General features: G+C 50.7%; 10 protein-coding genes across 10 annotated transcripts; 2 read left to right on the top strand and 8 right to left on the bottom strand.

Annotated features, from left to right (window-relative positions):
• Positions 1–143: 143 nt before the first annotated feature.
• On the bottom strand, positions 144–2,583 carry BJX68DRAFT_245690 (arylsulfotransferase family protein). The gene is made up of 2 exons (XM_071041540.1): positions 2,039–2,583; positions 144–1,979 (listed from the first exon to the last, which is right to left on the bottom strand). Exons 1-2 carry the CDS (start codon positions 2,423–2,425, stop codon positions 303–305), a joined length of 2,064 nt encoding a protein of 687 aa, XP_070894514.1. The 5' UTR covers positions 2,426–2,583; the 3' UTR covers positions 144–302.
• A 199-nt stretch (positions 2,584–2,782) lies between these two features.
• Positions 2,783–4,124, bottom strand: erg20 (bifunctional (2E,6E)-farnesyl diphosphate synthase/dimethylallyltranstransferase). The gene is made up of 2 exons (XM_071041539.1): positions 3,856–4,124; positions 2,783–3,790 (listed from the first exon to the last, which is right to left on the bottom strand). Exons 1-2 carry the CDS (start codon positions 3,967–3,969, stop codon positions 2,867–2,869), a joined length of 1,038 nt encoding a protein of 345 aa, XP_070894513.1. The 5' UTR covers positions 3,970–4,124; the 3' UTR covers positions 2,783–2,866.
• An 18-nt stretch (positions 4,125–4,142) lies between these two features.
• On the top strand, positions 4,143–6,723 carry BJX68DRAFT_245687 (anaphase promoting complex subunit CDC23; the record flags this gene model as incomplete). The annotated part of the gene is made up of 4 exons (XM_071041538.1): positions 4,143–4,426; positions 4,496–5,213; positions 5,263–5,446; positions 5,493–6,723. Coding segments are annotated over exons 1-4 (2,033 nt in total), but the record flags the coding sequence as incomplete, so codon positions are not given.
• A 127-nt stretch (positions 6,724–6,850) lies between these two features.
• On the bottom strand, positions 6,851–7,957 carry BJX68DRAFT_245685 (uncharacterized protein). The gene is made up of 2 exons (XM_071041537.1): positions 7,166–7,957; positions 6,851–7,108 (listed from the first exon to the last, which is right to left on the bottom strand). Exon 1 carries the CDS (start codon positions 7,851–7,853, stop codon positions 7,359–7,361), a length of 495 nt encoding a protein of 164 aa, XP_070894511.1. The 5' UTR covers positions 7,854–7,957; the 3' UTR covers positions 6,851–7,108; positions 7,166–7,358.
• Positions 7,958–9,113: 1,156 nt separating this feature from the next.
• BJX68DRAFT_245683 (ATP dependent DNA ligase domain protein) lies at positions 9,114–12,738 on the bottom strand. Its single transcript, XM_071041536.1, has one exon. The coding sequence runs from the start codon at positions 12,583–12,585 to the stop codon at positions 9,352–9,354; it is 3,234 nt and encodes a 1,077-aa protein (XP_070894510.1). The 5' UTR covers positions 12,586–12,738; the 3' UTR covers positions 9,114–9,351.
• Positions 12,739–12,777: 39 nt separating this feature from the next.
• BJX68DRAFT_245682 (SF3a splicing factor complex subunit PRP9) lies at positions 12,778–14,734 on the bottom strand. Its single transcript, XM_071041535.1, has 3 exons — positions 14,613–14,734; positions 13,158–14,554; positions 12,778–13,104 (listed from the first exon to the last, which is right to left on the bottom strand). Exons 1-3 carry the CDS (start codon positions 14,700–14,702, stop codon positions 13,080–13,082), a joined length of 1,512 nt encoding a protein of 503 aa, XP_070894509.1. The 5' UTR covers positions 14,703–14,734; the 3' UTR covers positions 12,778–13,079.
• Positions 14,735–14,864: 130 nt separating this feature from the next.
• BJX68DRAFT_173461 (ATP-dependent RNA helicase eIF4A) lies at positions 14,865–16,410 on the top strand. Its single transcript, XM_071037088.1, has 4 exons — positions 14,865–14,954; positions 15,011–15,265; positions 15,318–16,211; positions 16,265–16,410. Exons 1-4 carry the CDS (start codon positions 14,924–14,926, stop codon positions 16,282–16,284), a joined length of 1,200 nt encoding a protein of 399 aa, XP_070894508.1. The 5' UTR covers positions 14,865–14,923; the 3' UTR covers positions 16,285–16,410.
• Positions 16,411–17,286: 876 nt separating this feature from the next.
• On the bottom strand, positions 17,287–20,591 carry BJX68DRAFT_258143 (WD40-repeat-containing domain protein; the record flags this gene model as incomplete). The annotated part of the gene is made up of 7 exons (XM_071043476.1): positions 17,287–17,398; positions 17,457–17,604; positions 17,658–18,138; positions 18,196–18,599; positions 18,653–18,747; positions 18,798–19,798; positions 20,547–20,591. 7 exons carry the CDS (start codon positions 20,589–20,591, stop codon positions 17,287–17,289), a joined length of 2,286 nt encoding a protein of 761 aa, XP_070894507.1.
• A 1,364-nt stretch (positions 20,592–21,955) lies between these two features.
• Positions 21,956–23,504, bottom strand: BJX68DRAFT_258142 (Auxin Efflux Carrier superfamily; the record flags this gene model as incomplete). The annotated part of the gene is made up of 4 exons (XM_071043475.1): positions 21,956–22,039; positions 22,098–22,278; positions 22,382–23,210; positions 23,273–23,504. 4 exons carry the CDS (start codon positions 23,502–23,504, stop codon positions 21,956–21,958), a joined length of 1,326 nt encoding a protein of 441 aa, XP_070894506.1.
• Positions 23,505–23,825: 321 nt separating this feature from the next.
• On the bottom strand, positions 23,826–25,363 carry BJX68DRAFT_258141 (oxygenase MpaB family protein; the record flags this gene model as incomplete). The annotated part of the gene is made up of 4 exons (XM_071043474.1): positions 23,826–24,092; positions 24,142–24,868; positions 24,921–24,949; positions 25,007–25,363. The coding sequence occupies 4 exons, from the start codon at positions 25,361–25,363 to the stop codon at positions 23,826–23,828; spliced, it is 1,380 nt and encodes a 459-aa protein (XP_070894505.1).
• Between the last annotated feature and the right edge of the window lie 885 nt (positions 25,364–26,248).

Genomic DNA, 26,248 nt, shown 5'->3' with positions numbered 1-26,248 from the left:
GGAATCTGCGGGCTGGGTGCAGGTGGCATAATAGCTTACCTGCAGGGCATTGAGGTCTGACCTAACCTAGTTCACTCATTAAGGACAATGCCTATAAATGATGACTACTGTCTTATCAACGTATTACAAGGATTGTAAAGGGACAATGAAGAATAGTGATTCGTAGTCTAAGAACGTTATATATATACAGAAGCATCAGAAGCATCAAGTGCTCTTATGACAGTGTATTAGCAAACTCCACCCATGCTCAATACGCGGGACGAAACGGCGAAGTGAAAGGCGACAGCAGAGTCAGAGGATAATTACTGCTGTTTCGCCCTCTCCACCCCCGGACTCGGGCTTCTCAATCCTCCCACACTCCCAAAACTAAAAGTACTCAATCCACTCGGCGACCTCGCCAACATCGGACTGAGCCTCGGATTCTCCAGTACAGAAACCTGGACCTCGTCGCTATCATCGCTCTCTGTGTCGCTAATATGATGTAGACCCACTTCCTGCTCCTCGACCCCGTAGACACTCTCCCAGTAATCGTCATCATCATCGTCGTCGTCGCGGCCTCGGCGGAGGAGGTATTGGTACTGCCATCGACGGCGCAAACAGAAGCCCATGCAGCACCGGCGGAACAGGTAAAGAAGTATGAGGAGGAAGAGGGTTGCGGCGACGCCGGCAAAGAAGAGGGAGGAGGAGGAGGCCGATTTGTGACTGGGATCGGACTGGGGTGGGTGGTCTGGGCTTGGAGTTGGACTGTTGGGGTCCTGAGGTGGCGGAGCGCTGGGGTCGAAGGGGAGAGTTGCTGTTGTTCCGAGGACTGAGCCTGCGGAGTCGAGGGCGCGGATGCGGAGGAAGGAAAAGGTGACGCCAGGTGGTATTTGAATTATGGTTTCAAAGGTGGACTTCGGTGTTTTGGAAATGGTGGTGAACGCCGGCGCTGAGTCGGGGCTATCATCACCATATTCTTCTTCCTTCACATGCTCCTCATTTATGGAGCTCGAATACGAATTCGGATCGTAATTAGGATCAGGAAGGGCAACGTCCGCCCCTTCGAGAACCCACATGGCGACTTCCGTCGCGCCATTCCAACTGACAGCCGCTTCAAAACCAAAGATCTCAAAGTCCGGTGTCGTGGACGGGTATCCCTTCCACGCGTGCTTGGATACACGATACGAGGCTGGATCCCCGGAGCCAAAATGCGCTTCAGGACCGAATACAGCGTGGCAACGGGGGATGCTTCCGTCGTATTCTGTCCAGGCTGGGCCATTGAGGCCGTACGAGAGGAGAACATTGCCGCTCTCCAGGACTTGGAGAGAACCTTGTGACTGTGGTTGCGCTTGAGGAACAACCATGTGCCTCTCGAGGGCAAGATACGTCTGGCGAACCTTGACGGCTATGGTGGATTGGTCAACGTCGAGGTAGAGGCCTCGATTTCGTTGGTCTTTCGGCGATGCATTGTCAAACAAAGTAATGGCTGTGTCGTTGTCCTGGAAGCGGGCGTGATGTGGCCAGACGAAGGTCGAAGCGTCCCCGGACGAAAGGTCCTTGAAGTCGCTGTGCTTCCCTCCAAGCCGCCATATGACACTCCCTGTGTGCCCATCAATATACACGAGGTAGTTGGCGTGAAGTCCGGTGACCAAGAAATTGCCCTTGGCATCTTTGTCAACGCCATTGATGTGGAAGAAATCCCAGGCAGTCTCATAGCTCCCGCCCGCATGGTCGCGCGGTTGGGTGACTTCGGTGAAATTTATGTGCTCTGATGCGCGCCATTCAAAGAGGACCCTGTTGGTCTCGACGTCGACCTCAACAAACCTCCCATCCCAGATCCAGCCTTGTTGAGGCCCGTCGACCGATTGGAAATTGGCCGGGACAACATCATAGATGGTGAACAGTGCCGTGTCACTGCGCGTGATCCGAAACTCATGGAAGTCGGCGGAAAGGCCGTGCGGGCCTTTGAGCTTGTATACTTCACTGTATGACGAGTCGAGCTGTTCCCGATAAGATTAGTTACGAATCTCCTTCGGATGGAATGCCAGAGAGAGCGTACCATGTAGATAGAGCCATCGCCATGTCCGTCAACTTTGTCATCGCCTGCCCAGAAGGTGAGATAATCCTGACCTTTATAAGTATTGACGTCGAGATTATACACCGGCAGGTCATTGAATGTGGTTGACCACACGAGCTCCCCATCCTGATCAACAATTGTCGGCCCATGTGCTATCATGCCGTTACCCCGAGGACTGAGAAAGGTGTACTGGCCATCCCTGCATTCGATGCTGTTGGAGACGACTTCGATAGGCGGACCGACAATTGTCGTGGAACGGTATTCGACCGCTGAATGCCATGGCTCGGGGACGTCATCGGGTGAGGGATAGGGGTCGTTTGCGTGAGCGAGGTTGAGCAGAGGTGCTAAGAGCAGAAGCGGGCGCCACATTGCGGAAGATGCGGCACGCGGGTCATGGGAAAGAACCTGGAGAAGGAGTAGGTGATTTATCGGCGTAGAGTCCCCATGTCGATTGTTAGAGAACAAGACGTTAGAAGCTGGGTGTCTGGGACGAGTGGAAATAAAAGTCAAGACGCTCCAGGCCTCATTATTTTTAGTTGCCGCGGGATGTTTTGGGGGAGCCGAGACCGATCGACGGGCGAAGCTGTTGCAGGTTGGCCGGTTGGCTGGGTCCAGAGGGGCGCATCCCCGCCCGGAGTCTCAGGGTCGAGGCTTCTATTTCTCCTTATTGGAGGCTCACCAACTATGCTCCAGTGTACTCGTACGCAATCTACAAAAGTTCATAACGGTCATCCAATCATTCTATTCTATATTACGAGGTATATCCGTCGGAATGTCATCTGCAGCTGCTGTACAATAATGCCGAGACGCTTATTTGGTGCGCTTGTAAATCTTACCAAGGAAGGCCTCAAAGACCTCCTTCTTCAGTCCCTGGGACTCGTCCACGGCTGCGATCTTAGTCTTGATCTCGCCCACAATCTTCTCCTCGTACTCCTTGTAGACTGTCTCCAGATCCAGCTCCTTGAAGAGCTCCTTGACCTTGGCCTCAAGAGCGGCGTCCTTGCGACCATAGCAAGTATCGAGGAGCTTGCGCTGCTCAGCGTTGCAACGTTGGAGAGCCTGGTTCACAATCCACGAGCACTTGTTGTCCTGAATATCGGTTCCAATCTTTCCAATGACCTCGGGGTCGCCGTATGCGTCAAGGTAGTCGTCTTGGACCTGGAAGTACTGGCCGAGGGGAATGAGGATGTCGTGGGCCTGCTGGAGGTTCTCAGGAGTCGCAAGCTGGAGGTAAAGGAGAGCAAGGGCGACGGGAAGGTAGAAGCTGTAGTAGGCGGTCTTGTAGGTGACGATGAACATGTACTTCTCCATGGAAAAGTTGTCGAGGTCGACCTTGTCTTCAGGGGCCGTGATCAAGTCGCACAGTTGGCCTAGCTCGGTTTGCCAGGTAGTCTCGTGGAAGAGCTCAACGATGTCAATGTAGGCAGGGTGGGAGCGGAATTGTTTCTTCAGGATGATATAGATGCCGGACTCGAGGAGGAAAGCGTCGTTGATCGCGATGAGACCAACTCCAGGCTGACGGTACCAGCAGGGCTGACCGCGCCGGGTGATGGAGCCATCCATAAGGTCATCACTGACCAGGAAGAAAGCCTGAAGCAATTCAGTCATCCAGCCCAGTGTGGCGAGATCCTTGTATTGCTCCTCAGACAGCGGCTTCTTCAGCAGCGCAACACCCGTATCGGGGACGGAGAGACCGCGGTTGAGCTTTCCGCCGGGAACGTTGGTGTTGAGGTTCTATAGAAGGACAAAGAGGTGTCAATGACTATCAATTGATCAGAAGCCCAATTGCTCTACACTACCTTTTCGAGCCACTCGAGGGCATTCTGGGGCAGGTTGTACTTCTTCGCATGATCAAGGATATCCTGAGCCAGCGAGGGAAATACCGCCTCAAAAGCGGCACGCGGTGAAGACATTTTGGAGAAAAGTGATATGAGATGACGGGCGCAAACAGAGCAATTGGACTGGGGACTAGAAATATGAACAGAATTTCGGAGAGCGAGCAAGCACGAGGGGCCTTAAGAGAAGAAGGGGCGGTCTCTCGATTTCTTTGAGCGGAGTCCGGAGTATCTGGGCAAAAGGGGGGTCTCCGATGCAGTATGAAAACTACAGAGTACCCCTCAGTGACGTTTGCACTGTTTGTTCCTCTCCATTGTTTTGACCAGCTCCAGATCCCATCGTCAGCAGCCATTCGCGCAGCTTTGTCTTTTTTTCGGCAAATCGCTTCGCAGGACGTGTCTTGGGCCTGAAATTATCTCTGGGCTCAACCATGGCTGCCAATTTCACCGAAGACAACATAAAGGAGCTCAAATACCGGCTGGAAGACGCGGCGATAAAATGCTCCGAGCGCTGTCTCTACCAGTCGGCGAAATGGTATAACGCGCTAGCTCTATACTTGATCTTTACCGTCTTGAGGGTATCCTGCTGACTGACAGTATGTAGGGCCGCAGAAATGCTCGACTCGATCATCCCGATCGACAACTATGACACCGATCCCGATTCTCCAATGGACATTACCGATCCACCTCCGAGCCCTGTGAATCCCTACCTTCGAACCCAAGATGCGCAGGAAGCTGCACTCGAAGCTCAGGAAGCGCACAAGTACCTCTTAGCTAAATCATACTTTGACACCCGGGAGTACGACCGATGCGCCTCGGTGTTTCTCCCGTCCAGCATCCCGCCTATTCCGTTATCTACCTCTTTGCCGAACCCGAAGCCGATACCATCATTGACACCGCAAAAGGGGAAATCAAAGATGTCGCCATATGTCGGGGTGAAAGAAAACATCGCTATAAGGAATCCATATCCTAAGCTCAGTCAGAAGTCATTATTTCTCGCTCTTTACGCCAAGTACCTTGCTGGAGAGAAAAGGAAGAATGAAGAGACGGAAATGGTTCTCGGTCCGGCTGACGGGGGCGCAACTGTGAATCGGGAACTTCCAGACTTGGCTCGCGGGCTGGAAGGATGGTTCACGGAGCGTAGCGAGAAGGGCGTCGATGACCGTAACCACGGATGGCTCGAGTATCTCTATGGAATTATTCTCCTCAAAGGGAGGAACGAGGAGGAGGCCAAGAAGTGGTTGGTAAAAAGCGTGCATTTGAACCCCTTTCACTGGGGAGCCTGGCAAGAATTGAACGATCTGCTTGGTAGTACCGAAGATGTAGGCCACCCTATCTGAACGGCCGATTGACTTAGCTAACGATTTACAGCTGAAACAAGTTGTCGACCACCTACCTCAGAACATCATGACCCTCATATTCCACGTTCACTGCAGCCAGGAACTGTATCAAGCTACGGAAGACACATACCAGGCCCTGTCGGAGCTCGAAACAATCTTCCCTGAAAGCGCGTTCTTGAAGACACAAAGGGCTCTACTCTATTACCACTCAAAAGGTAGCGTCGGCACGCCATTTTCAAACAAACCACTAACCCCGGGCAGATTTCGAAGAAGCATCCCATATATTCACGGATATTCTAATAAAGTCTCCGCACCGCCTCGACAGCCTCGATAATTACTCCAACATTCTATACGTGATGGGCGCACGACCGCAACTAGCCTTTGTAGCCCAAGTCGCTACCGCCACCGACAAATTCCGCCCCGAAACATGCTGTGTAGTCGGGAACTACTATTCGATGAAATCCGAACACGAAAAAGCAGTCATGTACTTCCGTCGTGCGCTAACCCTGGATCGCAATTTCCTTTCCGCCTGGACACTGATGGGCCACGAGTACATTGAGATGAAAAACACACACGCAGCCATCGAATCCTACCGTCGTGCTGTTGATGCCAACCGCAAGGACTACCGCGCCTGGTACGGTCTTGGTCAAGCCTACGAAGTCCTCGATATGTCCTTCTATGCTCTGTTCTATTACCAGCGCGCCGCAGCGCTCCGACCCTACGACCCGAAGATGTGGCAGGCCGTCGGATCCTGCTACGCAAAGATGGAGCGCTTTGAACAAAGTATCAAGGCTCTGAAGCGAGCCCTTGTAGCAGGTTCTTACTACGCCGACGACTCCTCACACCACCCAGGAAGTGCCCCACATGGCCGCAAAATCCTCGACCCTGAAACACTATATCAGATCGCATCGCTCTACGAGCGCCTTGACGACGAAGAGGAAGCGGTCGCGTACATGGAACTCACTTTACAACAAGAAACAGGCGGACAGCCAAATCAAGATGAGGAATCCGAAGCATCAGAAAGTGATAACGACGATGATCAATCCACGTCGGGACACCGTCGACGTGCTCGACGACGCCAGAACGACGAGGACGAGGAGACATGGCATGGTACAGGGCCGACAGCTACAACCTCAAAAGCGCGCTTATGGCTTGCCAGGTGGTCCTTGCGGAATGGTGATTTGGAACGTGCAGATCAGTTGGCGGGAGAGCTGTGTCAGGATGGGGTGGAGGTTGAAGAGGCAAAGGCGCTGATGAGAGATGTTCGGGCGAGGAGGGAGGCTGCTGAGTGATCTGGTCTGCTAAGTCTTCCTATGCAACCCCCTTCTAGTTCACATTCTACTTTGCTTCCAGATATGTATTCATGAAGACTAAAGGCTAGCGCGGCGTTGCGGCGTTACTGCTCGGATATAAGTTATTATGATACCAGTTATTCCTAAGCCAGTTTCTGATGAACAAATCGACCCAAAGTTCAGCTTATCAGCTTACCAACAAATTCTTATCACTCCCTTCACCCAATCTTGCACCAGTATCCTCATGAACAGGGAGTTCGAAATCCTCAGATGATAAGGCCGAATAACTTCTCTGCCCGTCGTTTGAGCGCCATCCTTCGCTCCTTAGGTTTCCTTGCATCAAGCAGCTTTTCCAGATAAACTTCACAGTCAGGATCAGCCTCATCCGGTCCAGTCCAGATTACATCAACATGGCCGATCATGCGCAATGTCTTTTGTGGACTCGGTTTTTCCCCGTTCATAACGCCACCACGTACCCTCCTCTGTTCTCTTCCATCCAATCCGTCCGAGTTCGGTTTCAGTCATTGCCTTCACGCCGACCGGCGTGTAGCCGCTCATGAACACTTGCAAGACAGGGTAGTGCTCGTAGGTATCGTGAAAGAGACTGCAGGCATATTCTTGGACTGATTCTGTATTTTCCAGAAACAACGAGCACCTTGGAGGCTCGCCCCAGTAATTTCTCTGTACCAGTGTCTCAGGCCATGCGTCGAAATCATTTCAATCCAGACGAAGTATGATACCAGGACATGGGTCGTCGGAAAAAGTGCTGAGCATAGCCGAGTCGACCTGAGTGACGTATTCTGACATCGCGGTCTGCATTTTTGGACTGGCAGAGCTATACCGACTTCCGACGGGAAGCTGCCGCAGTATGTCGATTTGTCGACTTGTCTGATCTGCTTCGGCAATTGACGACTCGACCAGGTGTTTTGACCAGGCATAAGGCTGCTTCAGACTTTTTACGTTCTTGCGCTCCAATACATGAGCCGGTATCTCCGAGCCCTGTTCCGACATCTTCGCTACTGTTCGACGAACGTAAACTACACCTCGTCCTCGGGCTTTCGTTCCCTGTTATCTTCGTCGTGGTCCGAATCGTCGTTGGAACCTCCACCCAAAGCCCCATTTCTTCGTCGCCTCCGTCGTCGTTGTTGTAGGTTAAACCTCCGTTCCCAGAGGCTTGCGGGTCCGGAGGTGGGAGCGCATCGGTAGTACAATCGGTTCGACGGGACACTTCTCCTGCGAGAGTTCCGGGATTGTACGACTGAAACTCAGACACTCCACTGTGTGTGGCGGTATGATCGCCACGGTTAGACTGGCAAGTTCGAACGCTCATGGTGGTGATCAAGCGGCATTTATGCGTGAGATAGATTCGGAGTTGGAACCTGGAGGCAAATGGGTTTTTGAAGAGTCAAGTCGGAGCACAGCCTCATTCGTGGTCAAATTGGATTGGGCTTATCTGCCGTGGGCAGCTGCAGGTGCGGGCATGTCCCGTGTTAGGCTGAGGCGAGGTGTCGGACAAGTATACGCAAGCCAGGAGTAAGCCTTGTACAACTCCAGCCTCACTCCAGTGAGAGGGATCGATCTCTAGGTCTCCCGTCTGCGGACCGCATAAAACAGGGCCATCGATCTATCCAGCCCGCAAGGACCACCAAATCATATCCTCTACGTTTGGCACTCCCCTTGCAAGCCTACAAAGGCCTCAGTTACCCAGTGCACCATCAACACTGACAGGCCCTCGACCTTCCCCTGCCACTGCGGCCCCAAGCTTATCCAAGCCCGCAACCCCAAGTCTCTCTTCCGAGACCTTGACGCAGGAGGAGGTAGACAAGAAACCTTGGAAATATATAGGGTTCGCGGGTCTACACACCCCGTGGACCTGTTCCAAGAACTTTACTAACGAGGGTATAATGTTGAACGCTACCACGGATACTCCAGCTTCCTAGCCTCCGACAACGACTTCTGCAACTTTCGTCGTTTTGAACGACTTTATACTCGAGTAATCCTAGCCTTACAAGACGATCTCACGGAGATCGAGGATTCCCTCGACGAGATTGACCGAGCGTGCAGCAAACGAGATGGTCCTGATATCAACAATGGCTCGTTGCGACGAGATACGCAACAGGAACGCGTGGAGCTGATATGGGAGGCTCGTCAGAAACTCGAGGAATACAGTCGGTTTCCCTTGCGCTTAGATGATATCTATATTCTGTGCTCACTAACACAGCGCGTTGGTACTGATAGACCGATACATATACCACTACATCCAACTCAAGACCCGGGAGTCCGCTGCTGAAAAGGACGTCAGCAGTCTGAAGAACTGGTTCTATAACCATGACGGCGCAGTAATTCCCGCGGAATGGAAATACATTGATATGGATGATCTCTTCACGCTTATACCCAAAGACCGAAGGCCGCTGCGATGTCTCTTCGAGCGTTCTTCTCGCTTTCGGTTCTTTCAGCTTTGGCAGAAGAACCCTACGGTATCTGACCTCCCGGTATATATTCAGCATGTTCATTACTCGTCTGATAAACGGATTGATCACTTCGTTATTACTACTCTTCTTGAGTTTAGTTTCTTTGGGGACGAATGCGAAGCCTTATGAGTCTTTAGCAGCGACAGCGGCGTGAGTCAACCAGCCGTATCTCTTATTCTGGGTCTTTTCTGCTGACCGACCACAGGACTCCGCTATTCTAATGGTGTTTCTTCAGCTTGGAGGCTCGAGTATTGGCCAAGGTTCAGTAAGGTAATGAGAGTGCGCAGCACAAGTTCAAGAACCCTCAAGTTGTTATCCTAGCAAACGTAGTAGATATCCAGAACGGCCACTCAAACATCATCGTGCTTCAGCACGAACTGGAGGGTCTAAGGAGGTAAACTCCCCAAGTATCAAGAGCTCCTTTCTATCAGATAATATCCGGGGCTTGGGTATATAGTCCCAGTCCGGATGTGCTCTCGGAGCATCTAGATCAGCACGGTCATCTGTGCTCGGAATTTCTTCGACGGAGGTGTGGGGGCAGCTTTTACAGTCCCATGCTATACAGGCGCAAAAATATTCTCGGCTAAGCTTCTCCCATGTCCGCCGTAGAGAGAAGTGGTAGTGCTTTAGGCTCCTATAAATCTCGAGAAACTTTGTGCGGAGAATCAAGATTCGCGCTCCTGGAGGAAGATTGGGGGTAGAGAGGCGTAGCGTTTGTGTGAGGTGATTGCATAAGTCTTGGAGCTTTGGGCCTAGCGGAGTGTGGAGCTCATCAAGGAATATCATCCCCAAAGTGAGCTTTTGGGAGATATGCCCAGTACAGCTGAATTTCTTCTGTGCTATCCAAGTCGATTTGAGCATGAGGAAGAATTCGTCGATCGTGTGAGCAACATTCGTAAGCCCGGCAATCTTTTGCGAGTGTTGTCCAGGGTGGGTTGCAGAAATAACATATAGAGGAATCTCAGAGAGAGGGGATTTGGGACGCTCGGAGTCCGTCTTGCGCGAGTGACGTTGTAGAACCTGCTGATCACGCGTGACATTCTTGCTGGGGGTAGAACCAACTTCAAAGGTCGGTAGGTAGGCAGAAAAAGAAGCAGCTACCCTCAAGCGTGGATACTTCAGCACATCCGCTGTACTCTGTTTTCTTGCTTCTGTATCGACATTTTCGTTGCGAGGTTCAGGAGTCAAATACGATGCTTTCCTTTTTCGGCAGACTCCTTGTGATGACAGGTTTCCGTTACTCGCGAGTATACTGCTGTCAGCGTCGGGAGTACTGACTGGTGAATTAGAGGCACGGCGATCGACATATATAGGAATGGTTTCCGTCCCCGTATCAGACGTTTGACATAGTGGGCCCTCTCGGCAGTGTTGTCTTGAGTCATTTCGTGAACGGCATGGAGATGAGTCCTCTTCATTCTGACTCGCATTCGAGATAACAGATTTTGAAGGACTAGGAGTGCCAACCGTAGACACGCTCTGGGATCGATCTCGAATATAGCCTGCCATGGACGTGCTAGACTTCACGCGCTTCGCCCACTCCGCCTCTTCTTCCAGCGAATCCTCGGGGATAGACACCGCTGACCCAGCTAGATCTTGCAATTCCCGGAACGACACAGCATCCTCAAAAGATCGATCTGAATGGATCTTCAAGATTCTAGGAAAGCGAAGGGTGTAATATCTGGCACCTGAGGGTTTCTCGAAGCTACCTCCCAGCATTTCAACGACAAATGGCGTCTTGAAAACAACGTCCATTCGAGGTATCCCGGGTCGTCCGTACTCGAAATCGGTGTCATCACAGGAATCCGCTCTTCGAGCACCATACTTCCCAGACGTGTTTAGAGTTTGCATCATGGTCGGACTCATACAATGGTGGTCAATAACATCCACGATACAAAACCTAGGTGTAGCCGAGCCCCGCAGAACAGCATCTTTGTTTTCGAGGCAGCCAACAAAGAAGTGCGTCCAAGATAATCTCTTTTCTCGTCCAAGAGTTGAGGCATCCCGAGCATTGTATGCCGCACCGATCAATGCCACGTCTATGGTGTCGCCCAGTCCCGGGATATAATCCTTCTTAAGCTTAATCCAACGACCGGTGCAGCTGTCACCAGGATTAATCAAAATTGGGAAATATGGGTCCTCGCATCCTTTCAGAACGAGCCCTTCCCATCGCTCAGCAATTCCCATGGAAAAGAATGACTCGAGTTTGGATTGGCTATCCGGGCGTGAGAAGTCGATAACTCGTTGGTCGGCGATATCAGCAAGCCCAGGGATTATCTGCACCGTGTCCTTAAGCAGTAGTCGCCTCTCACGATGGGGTTTTCTCAAACAAATATTGTCATCAAGTAGTAATATATCGAAAAACATGATCATCAAATGCTCGTAGGGTTGTGGTCTGCTCCAGTTAGCACTATTTCGCAAGCGGTATTCATGAATGACTGACGGAGAATCGCAGTCTATTCCAATAAAAGTGCCTGAGCGAGAAATGAATTTACGTAGCTTGTGAAATTGCAGAATGCTCTGCCGCTCCTCACTCCAAACCAGCAACTCGCCTTCCAGAATACAACGATGCGAAAACTTGCATTCTGTTTGTCCTATTTTCAATGAATCTTTGATTGCTTGGTGGACCCCTGCTCTGTCTGCAGTCGACTCTTTCCCACTTTTCGAAAAGATCTGAATTGAATGTAGGTGCTTCGAAAGATCGATATGAATCTGGCAATACTCGCCGTCGTATTTTCTCTCGACACTCATCCTCCGCTGATCGATCATTTTGCAACAATGCTTTATGCTCCGGGCTTTGTAATACTCCGGGCGTCCTATCTTCGTTCCAGTGATCGGGACGAGATGGTGCAGAGCTATTTTCCCTAAGTCTCTTGCTAGACTAGGCTCGGGTTTCGCAGGGAAATGGCGTATAGGTTGAGATGAGATCAAGTTGACGGCGGCTTCGAAGGAGTTCTGGAAGAGGAGTAGATGTGGAAGTAAGAAATGATAACTCGCCAGGGTGAGCCTCTCCGGTACAATCTCAGAGAAGTGGGATTTGAGAATCATTCGCGTTAGCCATTTGGCATCCCTGCTACTGAGTCTCCGATATATCGGGCAGAGTGTCTCCTCCACGTCGACTGCCGAACGTTGTCTTCGAACTGTGGGCCCAGAGAATCGACATTGAGATGCAATTTGCGTCAGCGCATAATCTATCTCCTCCACATTAACCTCTTGACCAGCGGGAATGACGTTCTCTGCCTGGCGCATAACATTTTCCACGCACTGCCCGAGGTCTCCTCCGCCGGATACGCGCCATTTTTCAAGCTCTTGTCGCCGAGAGGACCCAAGAAGCAAGCATCTGCCGATAAGCCTTGCGAGATTGGTATCCTGTAGCCAGTACACTCGGTCCGTTCGCTTGACCGGAAACATGCATGAAAGCAGGGCGAGTTGATCGTTGTCTGGGTCACGAAGCCGTTTGCCATGGCGGACAAACCATTCCGTAACAACGCGAACATCTGGGTCCCTGTTCCTCGCCTGAGTGGTCGCTTTCAAAACCCGAACATCCTCGAGGGCCGAAAGCAGATCACAGAGGAAAGAGAACTTGAACCCCATATATCAGAGGATTTAGGCGTTAGGAATCGACGCCTTTCCGGCTTCACATAAGTATTCATGGAAGAGTATGCCCCTAGAGAAGGCTTTTTACGCCTCTGGCAACTGAGTTATACAGAGCAGACGAGATCGCTTGTGAGTTTTGCAGAACTTGAAAGGGAAAGACGCGAGCGGGGTTGGAACGTTCGACGCGGGCACGCGTCCATGGATCACGATAACACGTGATTCCCGCTTTTGAATGAATGCTGAGGGATATGGCTGGGCTGCTCTGGCTCGGAAGACTTGAATCTTCTATTTTGCTTGTTGTCGTGTAGTCGTTCTAGATAGTAGAATACAAATGTTGCACCTGAATCGCCGAATAGTGCGCTCAACCACGATCCTCAGCCATTTACTCAACAACCCGATGGTATAAATTATGAAATGATAAGAAGCCAACGCCAGGTTTTGACCACGATGTAAAGGATTGGAAGAGATAATATGCCAAAAAGATACTCTCCTCAGAGAATACCTTGTTTCTGCAGACTGTTGAAAGAATTAGCATTGTTACGGGTACTTCAGTAAAGAGAGGGACGTACTCGAGATAAATCCTTTCTGGCATCACATTGCCCTCCGCATCTTCCATCTGGACCACATTGTCTTTGAGATCTCTGTCCTTCTTGCGCTCCTGCTCCAGCTTCTCCCACAGTCGGATGGCGTCGTCGATCTTCGTAATCTCACGGAAAAGATTGGTGTTCGAGGTAATACCCAAGCACTTCAGTCCAAAGATATGCAAGGCTTCTGAAAAGTGCTTGTCGAATGCACGGCGACCCATGTACACGTAGTTTCCACATATCTCGCAGGAGTACTCGACACCTAAGCCGTGCAGCTTGTACAGCCAGTAAGGGATGGGCTTGCCATCCCATGCAAGCGGAAGTTTAAGGGGATTGTAGACTCGGTCTTCGCCTTCTTCATCGGATTCCGCTGCACGGTCGCCTCCAACATTGTCAGATTCTGCGAGCATTGCCTCCAATTCCATCTGTCGTTCCCTCTCCGTCATACCCTGCCTCCGCTCAACATTGATCTTCGTTGCTTGTCGCTCGTTCTCTAGAGTTCTCGCTAGTGAGCGGACACGATGCTCGCGCTCCGCTACTGCTCGTTCCTTCAGGCGATGAGCCACGGAGCTTCCGCTGCCGGCTAACGGCGCGGATCGGTCCGCCGAATCCCCAGCGGCCTTACGAGCCTCTGCGGCTCGAATGTGCTTCTTGCCCGTCAAATGATTCTTGTAAACGTTCTCGTTCTTGAACTCCTTCTCACAGTCCGCACACCATGTGCCTTCCCCAGACCCTTCGGTTTGTGGACCCACTGTGCCATTGCTCGCGTTCTCTTCCGTCCATCCAGGAACTTCATTTGCCGCCCACTGTTTTTCGAAATCTTCGTCAAAGCTAGCGAAGAGCTTGTCCAGGTCTTGAAGAGGTCTAGACTTCTTGATGAACTCTTCGAGATAATTCGCCAGCTCTCCGGCGTACTGGAAATATTTGTCAGAAAGCTTATTGTTCCGTTTGATCGGCAGTTGCGGGGGGGTGAAAGCATCGAATATGTCAAGATATTGTATGTATGATAACCTCTTAACACCCGGTAAATTCAGGTATTCCTCGTGTAGCCGTGTAAGATCGAGAAATTGTCCGTAGCCTTCTTCGCCAGTGAACATTGTGTCAATCTCCATCCCTGTCGGCTCACCCTCTCCTGGTTGCCGGCGTTTGTACGCTCGCTCAAGGTTCTCCACGGGCTCATTGGGATAACGCTTGTGAAAGTCCTTAACCTCGTCTAGTCGCTTGTAGAATTCTTCGAATTGGTCGCCCGTGGAGAGGCCCTGGATCTCTTTTTCGCGCTCGCCATCGGTGCTTTTGTAGATTTCGAGTAATCTTTTGGACTGGTCGTCTATGCGCCCAAGGAAATGAGCAATCTCATGGTCGCGAGATAAGCGTTCACGTATCTGAGCGAGAAGCTGATTAGCGACAGACAACGAAGAGAAAACTGCAAGACAAACTCACGTTTCGGGGTTCTTCAGCAACGCGATCCGCAATCGCTTGCTCTAGTCTCTCCAGATCCTCGTGGATAAATCGCTGGTCTTCAAGCAACATTCTGATCTCAAGAAGCTCGACTGAATTCGTCGCCACTAATGTTGACTTGAGACGGCCGGAGTCGCTGTTCAAGAGCTCTGCGACCGGAACGCTTCACGTGATCTGGGCGGTGGCGCATCGATTTGGCGGAAAAGTCGGGGTGCAAGACTCGAGCCTTTCTCACGCCCACGAAACCCAGTCCATACATCAGATCTCATTTACTTTAAGTCGCTGCATTAAAAATGGCGGATGGAATCGACAGGCGCGCCGATGGTAAGGCTCCAAAAATAGGAATCTGATGAAGGCGAATGCTTACGGCGCAATCTCAGACAAAATGGAGTTCAACACCTCCAAGGAGGTCACAGTTGCTCCTACATTCGAGGATATGCACCTGAAGGAGAGTCTTCTCCGTGGTATCTACGCATATGGCTATGAGTCCCCTTCAGCAGTCCAATCGCGTGCGATTGTCCAGATTTGCAAGGGTCGCGACACAATTGCTCAAGCGCAGTCCGGTACTGGTAAAACCGCGACATTCTCGATCAGTGCTCTACAGGTCATCGACACTGTCGTGCGCGAGACCCAAGGTATGCTGGCCATCATTGATACCATTATTGAAGTAATATTGACATCCCATAGCTCTCGTCCTCTCCCCCACACGCGAACTTGCGACCCAGATCCAGTCCGTCATTATGGCCCTCGGCGACTACATGAACGTTCAATGCCATGCTTGCATTGGAGGCACAAACATTGGAGAGGATATCAGAAAGCTCGACTACGGTCAACATGTGGTTTCTGGAACTCCTGGTCGTGTCGCAGATATGATTCGGAGACGCCACCTGCGCACTCGGCACATCAAGATGCTTGTCCTTGATGAAGCAGACGAACTCCTCAACCGTGGTTTCCGCGAACAGATTTACGACGTTTACCGCTACCTTCCTCCGGCTACCCAGGTGGTTGTCGTTTCCGCCACCCTCCCGTACGATGTGCTCGACATGACTACCAAATTCATGACGGATCCCGTGCGCGTTCTCGTCAAGCGTGACGAATTGACACTGGAAGGCATCAAGCAATACTTCATCGCCGTTGAAAAGGAAGAATGGAAGTTTGATACCCTCTGCGATCTCTACGATACTCTTACTATCACACAAGCCGTCATCTTCTGCAACACCCGCCGAAAGGTCGACTGGCTCACCGACAAGATGCGCGAAGCAAACTTCACAGTCTCCAGCATGCACGGAGAGATGCCACAAAAAGAACGTGACAGCATTATGCAGGATTTCCGACAGGGCAACTCTCGAGTGCTGATCTCTACCGACGTCTGGGCCCGTGGTATTGACGTTCAACAAGTCTCCCTCGTTATCAACTACGACCTTCCCACCAACCGTGAGAACTACATCCACCGTATCGGTCGTAGCGGTCGATTTGGGCGAAAGGGTGTCGCCATTAACTTCGTCACGAGCGACGATGTGCGCATTCTGCGTGATATCGAACTGTACTACTCAACACAGATTGACGAGATGCCAATGAATGGTGAGATCGCCTTTATTCCTCGTACCACGACGTATACACTGACAATTCTCCAGTTGCCGATCTACTTTCTTAAGCTTTCTCGCCTGCTTTTCTTACGAGTCGATCCACATCACGGCCCATCTCTTATCTTCGCGCCGTAGCCACTAATGCGCCCCATACAGTCTTTCAGAGCACCCTGCAATTTACAGCCATTGCCACGAATATGTAAAAGTCACTTGGGTGTTTGGCACTCTTCGGGATAGGGAACCACAAAAGGCAGAGTGGAGGAAATGGGAAATTCCTTAAATTGGTATGTTCCAGGCTCGTTTACCTGTGCCCTGTTCGGAGGCTGGATTGCATTGCTGACGCTCTACTCTACGGCCTGAAGTTATCAACACTATTTAAATCAACAAACGATATCTCAATGCTCTTGTGTGACAGTGAAAAGGGTCGATGGGGCTTCTTCTACCACTTTCTATATACCATATCTTCTTTTATCTTAGCAATGAGTCGATGCTACAGTGCATATTTTCGTAACTATCTAATTGAGTCGTCTCTTTTCGCATCATTTGGAGTCCTATATGCAACTACTGCTTGAGCGGGTTTACCATTCCTATAGGTACCCAACCTGCCTCGCCGGGCTGAGTCTAGTAAACTATGATGTGCTAAGAGCTAGGTGCAGAAACAACACAAGAGAAAACTAAACAAGACAAAAGAATGGTAAAGAAGACAAAAGAATGGCGACCCAAAATCCCACTACACCCAACGCACTCCCTTAAGAATAAGTAGTTGGACCACCAAAAACCTGGACATAGTAAATAGCAGACAGTCCGTATATTGAATGAACAAGAATATATTGATATGCAGCACCCATGAGATGGAAATGCTAAAGTGGGAGATTCAACGCCCCTTGACGAATGCAAAGTATAGGACAATTTGTGAAACCAAAAGGTGGGCGCCTGCGACCTGTATCGACTGGATCATGAAAAACCTGAGATAATGCATATATGCAGCGTTCAAATAGATGGAGGATTGGCGGAGAAGTGGAAGGAAAGGGGTGCAATGCTAGGCAAGGCGTTCGAGGGGAAAGTCCAATCTAAAAGCTCGAGGTGGACCGCAAAGCACTCGTCCGGGCGTAACCATTGCCTGTGATCGCTCGTCGCTTGTTTGGCGTGCTATTCGGATGCGCATCGCTAGCTCGGCCCCAACTATAAAATAATCAGTATGAAGATAAAGTGCCATGATCAGAAGTAGTGAAGAACTCACATCTTGACTAAGCAGTCATCGCCTGCAGAGGCAAACATGCCGGGGTCAGCAGGATTCCACGAAATCGCGTTCACACAGCCGGACAAATGTCCCTCCAGGGTCTCGACAAGCGTTCCGTTCTCTTTATGCCATACATAAATCCGAGAGTCTATCCAATCGTCAGTATATTGCAAGGAAAGGTGAATGAATCAGGTGGCTTGCCTTCACTACCACTGACGACAAAATTCTCTGCTGCGCCTCCAAAGGCACTTCGAATGATAAACGTGCTTTGTTTTTGGCCTTGAAAGCGGCGAATTACTTCGGTAGTCTCGATGTCGATAAGTTGAATTTGGCATTCAGTCAGGTTTACAAGCATGTGACGTGAGTCTTTGCTGACGACAATTGAAGTGGCCTTGCTCTTGAGTGGAAGGATATACTCCTCCTCGTGCGTGATGAAGTTGAAAACTCGGATTTTCTTCTCCACATCCACAGCAATCAGCCTTCGACCGTCTGGAGTGATGGCGCAGTCTTGAACACGGAAACCTGAGGGCCACATATGCAGCGGCTGGCCACGAACGCTCCAGTGACACAGTTGAGATGTTAGGTCGAGAGAGGCTGTTACGAACGACTCTCCGTTGGGAGCCCAGACGGCAGCTGTTACTGGTTGTCGGTGGTGATTAATGGTCAAGAGGCAGCGTCCGGTCTATTTTGATAGATTAGCGTCAGGGCCCAAGAATCGAAGTCCGAATCGTTAGCATACCTCAGTGCTCCAGACACGAGCTGTTCTATCCTGTGAGCAAGTAATCAGTTTGGAATCGTCCGGGCTCCAAACAGCATGAGCAACCCCGGCTTCATGATCTTGAAGTTTATGGATAACTTCGAATGTGCTGGTATCGTAAATAATCACACTGTTGTCGCGGCCCGCCGTAACTAATTTCGTGCCATCGTGAGAAAACTGACAGTGCCAGACCTCATCAGAATGCTGGGTCAGCTCCAGTCTGGTGCTCAGAGGGAAATCGTTCCGGTCGCACATGTGGTCGGAGTAAAGGGATGGAGGCAGCGCGGTATTATGATATAAGCACTGGTTGATCTGATTTTGTTTGACGTGGTCTAGTAGCGTAGCTAATCGATTATCTGGAATCATGACAGAGGGTGAAATCGATTCTGCTGATGGTCAGAATAACGTTGCGGGGAGTTTTGGGTTACACAATACTCACTGGACAACTCGGAAAGCAGACGCTCTCGGGATGAGCCAATAGAACCGTCCCAACCGGCTTGGTCGTGAAGGTGCTCCGGTGGGCACATCAGGAGACTACTCCAACACGTTAGCCTGGTATGTATAGAAAGGAAGAGCAACCGTACCTTGACAGAGCGTGTAAGCGCCCAATATCAAAGTTCAAGGGTGTCAGTTCATGGCGGAGAACCATCAAAGCAGCCCCGAGATCTCGAGTATCCAACAATTCAAGAAACTTTTGCTGCCGCAGATAGAAAAGCATCTCGTTCCGGTCGGCATTCTCTACCAACGCCAACCGCTCCTTGCTTGCCGTTTCATCTTCATTGTGTCCATTTCCATATTGTTGAAACGACTGTACCAGTATGCGTTCCGCCTCGGCCCAACGTCCCCCTAGTACCGCATTCCTGAAGATAGCTACTGCGGGGCTTTCCAGTTGGTAACCGCTTTCCTTGCTTAATAGTTCTGCTGAGCCACTATAGCCAAGTTCGTATAGACTTTGGATGAGTATTCGAGTTACTTCCTCACGATCATGCCCAAAGTATGAAGTTGTTTTTGCCGGAGCTTTTGGTAACCTGCCCACCTTCATTTCACCATTCGGGCTAGGATGCGTTGACTGTCCGTTCAGAGCTCGGGAAACGGCAGCCTTCTGAGAAGACGAAGCCGCCGAGCTCTTCGGCAGTTGTGAAAAGTTGTTCGGACTCGAAACTCCATCTGGTCGCATATTTGCCAGGCGCCTGCGCTTGGAAAATGAAGGATAGCCCTCTGACGGAGCACGGGGCTCGGTGGTATTTTGCTGCTGGAAACTAGCCTCGCCTGTCGCCGTGTGACCTCCCGGACGACTGGTGGTTTCTTGGGGTAGGGATTCGGGGGTATTTGACGGACTGCGGCGGCGGCGACGGCTATGAGAAGAGGATATATACTCGGCGGCGCCCGGACGACTGCGACTATGTGCGGACTCTCGATATGGTGACGAAGGGGTGCTATCCACGGAGGGATCGGCGCTTGGGCGAGAGGACGTCGGCTCGGAGGAGTAGGGGAGGGTCGGGTGGTCGGGGGCCGCGGAGGAGGGCGTATACGACGGGAGGCGGTTTGCCAGATCGAAGATTTCAAGTCTGCCCTTTTCGCCTGGCTCCGTTGAAGAACCAGGAGAGCAGACCTATAGTAGAGGTGGGTCACTGATGCTCTTGAAAGCTCAGTTCCCGTCCCCGAGCTCGACGCAAATCAGGAGCCCTTCAATTCCTTACCTTTGAGGGAACAAGGTGAGAGTAAACAGATGATTCAGCGAGAGATACGGTGCTGGTAACTATCGTCGAAAGATGCGAGAGGGGATGTTGCCGAACCGGTGGAGTGAGGTCTTATCGGGCCCGACTGGTGCTAAAGGGAAGGTGCCAAGCTCCAGAGACTGTGCTGAAAGGATGGGGCTAAAGCTGGAGTTGTAGAAGGAATGCCGTCGAGTAAAAGGTTAAGTCGGCAAAGCAAGGTTGCAAGTAACAGAGTTTATTGCAGTGGTTGAGGGCAACTTCAAAGATGGAAAGATGGATGTCGTCGTCGAGGTTGAAGCACTCGGCGGATAGTCTTAACTATTCTCCGTGGGGCCAACGATGAACGGTCACGACTTCCTGCGTAATATCGCCTAAATGAGCACTATTTCGCTCAGAAGCATCTGAACGGAAGATTAGCACGCAAGTTCAACTTGATAAATCGCTATATCGGACTGTTCGAAGCCTAAAAGCTAATACCCTATTCCGTCGGCTACGCTTTGCCCATGATATATATCTAGATCATGTTGACGCCTGTGTTGACCTTAACAGCCTAATCGTCATCAATAAGCAACAAGATCCTCCGAGTCCCTGAAGGCCCTATGCTACAACACTGACCTGATGGACAGCAAAGCAGACTCCTTGCAACACGGTAAGAAACATGTCAGAACTATCAGAGCTGCCACTACCGACGCAAGGATATCCTGACGCCATCAGAGCCTATCGAATGACTGCCGCGGCTATTCGAGGGATGATAGCAATCCATGTTTCAATCCTCTATTCTCCGCGCTATTGGCTGGTAAAGGTCATCAGCGCAACGACGAGACATCATCTGGACGAATTGTCACAGGTTCGGAATGTTGACTGTTGATGACGCTACGAGGCAACCTAGTCGCTCCTCGTGGTATCATGAGGCTTACAACGCCATTAATTTCAGGGCAGCTGTGCTTACTCCTGCAGTTCAGACATGGGTTACTCCCACCCAGCTCCCTTACAAACAGCCGCGATGCCACGTTCCGAGATCCAACTGAGGCTTTGCCCGGTGGCATCGCTCTACAAGCCAGTTAGGTACACATCCGGCCGTCCGTTACACAAGGATCGCCACTTGTGATACAGCCCCATTCCTGCATCGGAGGCTGATTCGGTGAAAATTCCTTTTCCCGTTGGAAACGCAGCACTGATTAGTCTACCGGTATACTTATGATGTCGAGCAAGGAGAGGTTCTTCTCAGTGCTTCTCATCATGCGAAACAACCCTTACAATCAGTAACAGCTGAGCCATTACTGGCGTTTGCAAACCCAATGCGTGACATTCGGCAAATTGCAACCAGGATTACTTGTTGCTAAACCACCCTCGACCCATGGTACAATCCAAGAACTAAACCAGATTCCCTGACCTCATAATGATACATCATAGCTCCCCCACATCGCCTCCCCCGCAAGCTATATAACCATCCCTATTCTCGAAATCTAGATCTCCATTTCTCAACCTTGAACCCACTCTGATCTGAACTTTTCTATAAACCCCTTCAAACCCACCATCGAAAAAAACCAAAATGGGCTGCGACTGCGGATCCGGTTCATCCTGTAACTGCACTGGTCCTAACACCTGCAACTGCGGCAGCAACTGCGAATGCAAGGAATGCGGAGTATGTTGCCCCTGTCTCCCCTTGGCCCCTTAAGATTTGTATTATTGTAACCAGGTGCATGAGTCGGCATAAAGACAAAGGCTAATTCTGGCACCAACTAAACAGAAGTAAATCATTCCATCGTCGATGCAATCAATGGTTTAGGGGATGCAGACGACACTGGCGTTGAGCACTATTCGGGGATGACCACAATTTTGGATGTTTTATTGGATTTTTAAGTTGCGCTACTATCATCATGAAAGTGGCGTGTATGGAAAGACATAAATTGAAATAAATTGTCTATTTGAATTCTATTTCCAACCTTCACTAGCTATGCATTTATCCCTCGCCTGCCTGCTTCATGTACTTCGGGCCTTGGGCCCTTGAGCCAAACTTTTATCTAGTTGCTCTGCAACGCAGCCTTCGACGCCTCCAATGCACCCGTGATCGTAAACGATATACAGGGCGAGAGCATGTACATGATCTGCCAGAGTCAGCCTTACCAAGTCCCTATAAAAACATGACAGAAGGAGGAAACATACCGTCAAAGTCTTCGCGATGGTCATCTTCTGCGTCTCAGAGACCTTCGCCAGCTCTGCCAGACCCTGAATCACCAGCGCAGGAGGTCCCGCAGGCATTAGCATCATACTGAACCACAGCACGGGATCTGATCTGAGCACAGAAGTGTTCTTTGCGAGGCCGTATATGATTGCGATACTCAACCTGGAAGTCCATCGAACCTCAGTCAGCATATCAAACCGTCGCTACTTCACTCAATGTATAGGGGGGCGCGAAAATGGAGAGGAGAGGAAAAGGAAACACTCACGCAGGCCAAATAACCAATCTCACCAAAAAAATCGTCAAAATCGCTTTCCAACCCGGGTTACTATCCCTGCCACCCTCCCTGCTTCCGCCCTGGATTTTCTCGAAACTAACACCTAGCTCACAGCCCACAATAAAGATTTGTAGTGTTGTGAACAGCTTTCCGGTATTCTTGATACTCGAGGTCAACCACGCGTTGAAGATCCCGCCCTCTTCATAGCTGTTAAAGAACGCCTTGTGCAGCTGTGGGACGAGGCCGAGGACTGCCCCAACAAGCGTGCAGATAATCGCGACGTCGGCGAGGGGTGTATCAAAGGCCGTGAGAACATTCTGCTTGATGCGTTTCGGGAAGACGAAGACCACTTTCTTAGCCCAGCGCTTGAGCTTTGTTGAAAGGTCCTCGTTGGCCTTGTTTGATCGTCCGCGCAGGAGTGGCATTTCTTCGTTTGCCTCAGCATGGCCATTTTGGGCTTCTGTATCCGCGGCGTTTCCTTCGGCATCGTGGTCTCGTTCTTGGTCGTGATCATCGTCTTCGCCGTCCTCGTCGGCGTGCGTGAGCATCGTCGGTCCGACGGCGTACCCAATTGTCTTGCTGATGACGCCGCAGAGGAGGAAGTAGCTCTGTGCACGAGCTATGGCGTTGGTTACTGAGTCGCCGTCTTGAACAATCATCTTTAGACTGCCAACGCTCTCGAGCGACTGCAAGAGCAGCAATGGGAGCGATGTCGTATTATTGAAAGCGCAAGCAGGAATGACCCAGCGAGGGAGCTTAAGGAGCTTCGAAGCGAGGTGACCCAGTAGAATCGAAAAGGATGTGTAGACGATTGCCCAGACTGAATACTTGTTAGTTACATAAACGCATAATTGTATTGGACAGGGTTTCTGAATTTTTTACCCAGCACAGGCAGATAGTTCATCGCATTGTCCAATTTGAGCTGCTCGCCGAGATGCACGAGGATCAGGGCAGGTAGGAAGACTTTTACACCTAGCCCAGATACATCGTGGATGGAGCTCGTTTGGATGAGGCCGAAGTGGCGGGTGAGCACTCCGTAGCCCAGAGTGAGGACGACGGAGACGCAGGCTTGTAAGGCGCCTACAAAGGATGTACGGAGGCTTCCCTGAGGCATACTGACCGGATATTAAATTGCTGCTGTTTCTTAAAAATTGGAAACCGAGCACGCGAGCTGGATTTATGCGAGCGGCTGTGTTGATATTCCATGGCGTCATGATGGCGATTGGACACCTCCAGCCAGCTTGGTCTAGATCCACTCCACATCGAAATCAAGGGTTTATATTGTCGGTGACTTCAGCCAAGTACAATGCAAGTGCTCGTACCTGATAGCTCTTAAGGGATGAATGGTAAAACAAGATTATTTTTAGCAATGGGATTGTGACTAACCATTTACTACAGCGAGGTAAAAGTGGAAAAAAAATCACTTCCATCCACATCACCAGGCGCGAAGCAGCTTCTGCTGGCCCAACAGACGTACTCCTGCCAGAGCTCCATACAGCACGGTCACTGCTGAGGTACAGGCAGCGAGAACACCCAGCTGAGCGAGCGCTTCAACACCTGGCTTTGTTGCTTTTCGCTCCTTGCGAGTCCCTAGTCTCGTTGTACGGGTAAACCAAGGTACATATTTAAAGTCAAAGATTGTTTCGCCGCCAAGACCGTGCTCCTTATCTGTGATTATCGAATAATACAGCCTGCGGCGAATCTGAGAACATAATATTAGCACCAAAGCGCATAACAAGCAGGGAACTAACCGCAATCCATGCTTTGTCGAAAAGTGGGAACACACGATTCGAATATGCAATGAGGATAACAAGATAGCAGTAACCGTATATAAGAGTTTGGTAGTAAAGGCTCGTCTTTGGGATATCAAGGCGGTCGGCGAGTTTGTCGCCGTTGAGATGCCTGGCCATAGCTTCCATAAACTCTGCCGATGCAAAGCTAGGTGCTGTATTCTCAAGACCTATAACAATGTTCTTGGCTAGGACTTGCCCTATCGGTTTTGGGTCGACTTCGAACGCGAGGATTGACTCCATAAAGGCCTTCGCTGTGGGTTTATCTGCAAAGACGTCGCTTGGGGTACCCATGTAGTATGCCACCAACCGCCAAAGGGCGATATAGTCGTCGATCTCCTTCTCGGTCAGATAGACACCTTGTCGGGGGAGTCCTATCCACACCACACTGGTTGAGAATGTGTTGATGGTCCCTATACAATCAAGGTCACTGATTGGGATGCCAAGTACCTCAATGTCGAAATATTCCGGCTTCTCCTTGGCGAGGCTCATGATTCTCGACCGAACTGAAGAGTGCAGAAGTCTGACCCTGACCGAGGATTTGTGACCAGCACCGCCCGGTTTGATAGAGTCCAGAGAAAGAGATACTTGAAGAACATGTTGGAGGGTTTCGAGTAGCCTCCGCCGCACGACGTCCGCACCAAACCCTCCTGTCCTGGCTAAAGTTTCAACCACACGACTGGCACCCCTGCAGCATGAGACTTAGTATACAGCTGTCAAAGGTTGGTCGGCATACTAACATTCCACCCAGGAGGCTCTGGAAGCTAAGCTATATGGATACTCAGCGGATTGTACCACCCATCTTGTGCATAATGATTATACTTACCACATTCATTATCGGCATTCCATAGCGGAAGAAAACTTCCTGGCCTCTCTTGATCTGGTCCCAGTCGACCCAGTCAGGCACCGTGGTAATTTCAGTCCACAACTCCTGTAGCTTGGCGTCGTCCTTTGCATGCTTCTCCAACAAGGCCAGTAGATCTCGCTTGGGTGCCTTGATTGCTGGCTCTCCTGCCTTTGGGCGATACTTCTCAGGAGGCGCGAGTTCGTTGAGCTTGGCGATGCACTCATCGGCGAGCTTGTCGTACGTGAAAGTCATTGGGCGCAACTCATCCGGGGTCTTATGGAATTCCGTCCATTCGAACGAGATGTCCCAGTGGGTGCGAATGTCGGGGCCTGGCATCTTTATGGCGTGGATGCTATTGTCGCAGTATATGGCGCATACAAATGACAGCAGCAGTTGAAGGCCCGTGGGCAACAACGCATATAATATACCATCTTGTCCTATGCGACAAACCATATGATCATCTGTGCCTTCTCTGAGCACATTTCCCGGAGTATTGGCTAGCCGATTTCGACAGCAGTTTCCATGTGGAAAAAAACGTCCATTCCTGGAGAGGCAAAGAGCCGAAAAGCGGGCTCGCATCCACGGATCGAGGAAGTCTATTTACGGTTAGCTGGATACATGCGACATGTGAAAAGCTCTGGACGTCGATATGAATAACACTTCGATTTGCCTCAGGATTAACAGAAAGTGCGGGGAAGCACATCTCTGCTATGCTGGTTGGCGTTATCACGGGGGAGATATTATCATGGGGGCGTTCATGACGCTGGCTATACGAGTCATCAAGTTATGCTCAGACGCATATATCTGAGTATCGGCTCGACTATGCAGGCATTACTTCACCAAGTGAGCTTCACAAGGAGTTATTGTTGAGCCGCAAATTGGTCCGGTTTGAGACGAGATTGATGGTTGATATTGGTCGATCGCTGTGGACAGCTACGGACTGCTGTATCATGGGCCATTTTGAGCAACGCAGTAAACGCCCCGATAGGCTTACAGTAGGACTCATATAACAGCTCCACGTTCCGCAAAGGACGCCTCATAGAAGATGGGATGTCTGACGGCCGCCGCGTTTGCGTTCGTCTCCAGACAAGATGTGAATGCCGAGTCTCTTAGCATCAACATCGCGCGGGAGCCTTACTCAGCGCCTCAGGCTCCCTAAGCGATCCCCGACGACCATAACGCTACCTCTGAGCAGCGAAGAACCCACGTTTCATTGAGAAC

This window comes from Aspergillus pseudodeflectus (assembly GCF_044049435.1).
Source record: "Aspergillus pseudodeflectus strain CBS 756.74 chromosome Unknown BJX68scaffold_58, whole genome shotgun sequence".
NCBI lineage: Eukaryota > Fungi > Ascomycota > Eurotiomycetes > Eurotiales > Aspergillaceae > Aspergillus > Aspergillus pseudodeflectus.
This window is presented reverse-complemented; position numbering and strand designations above follow the sequence as displayed.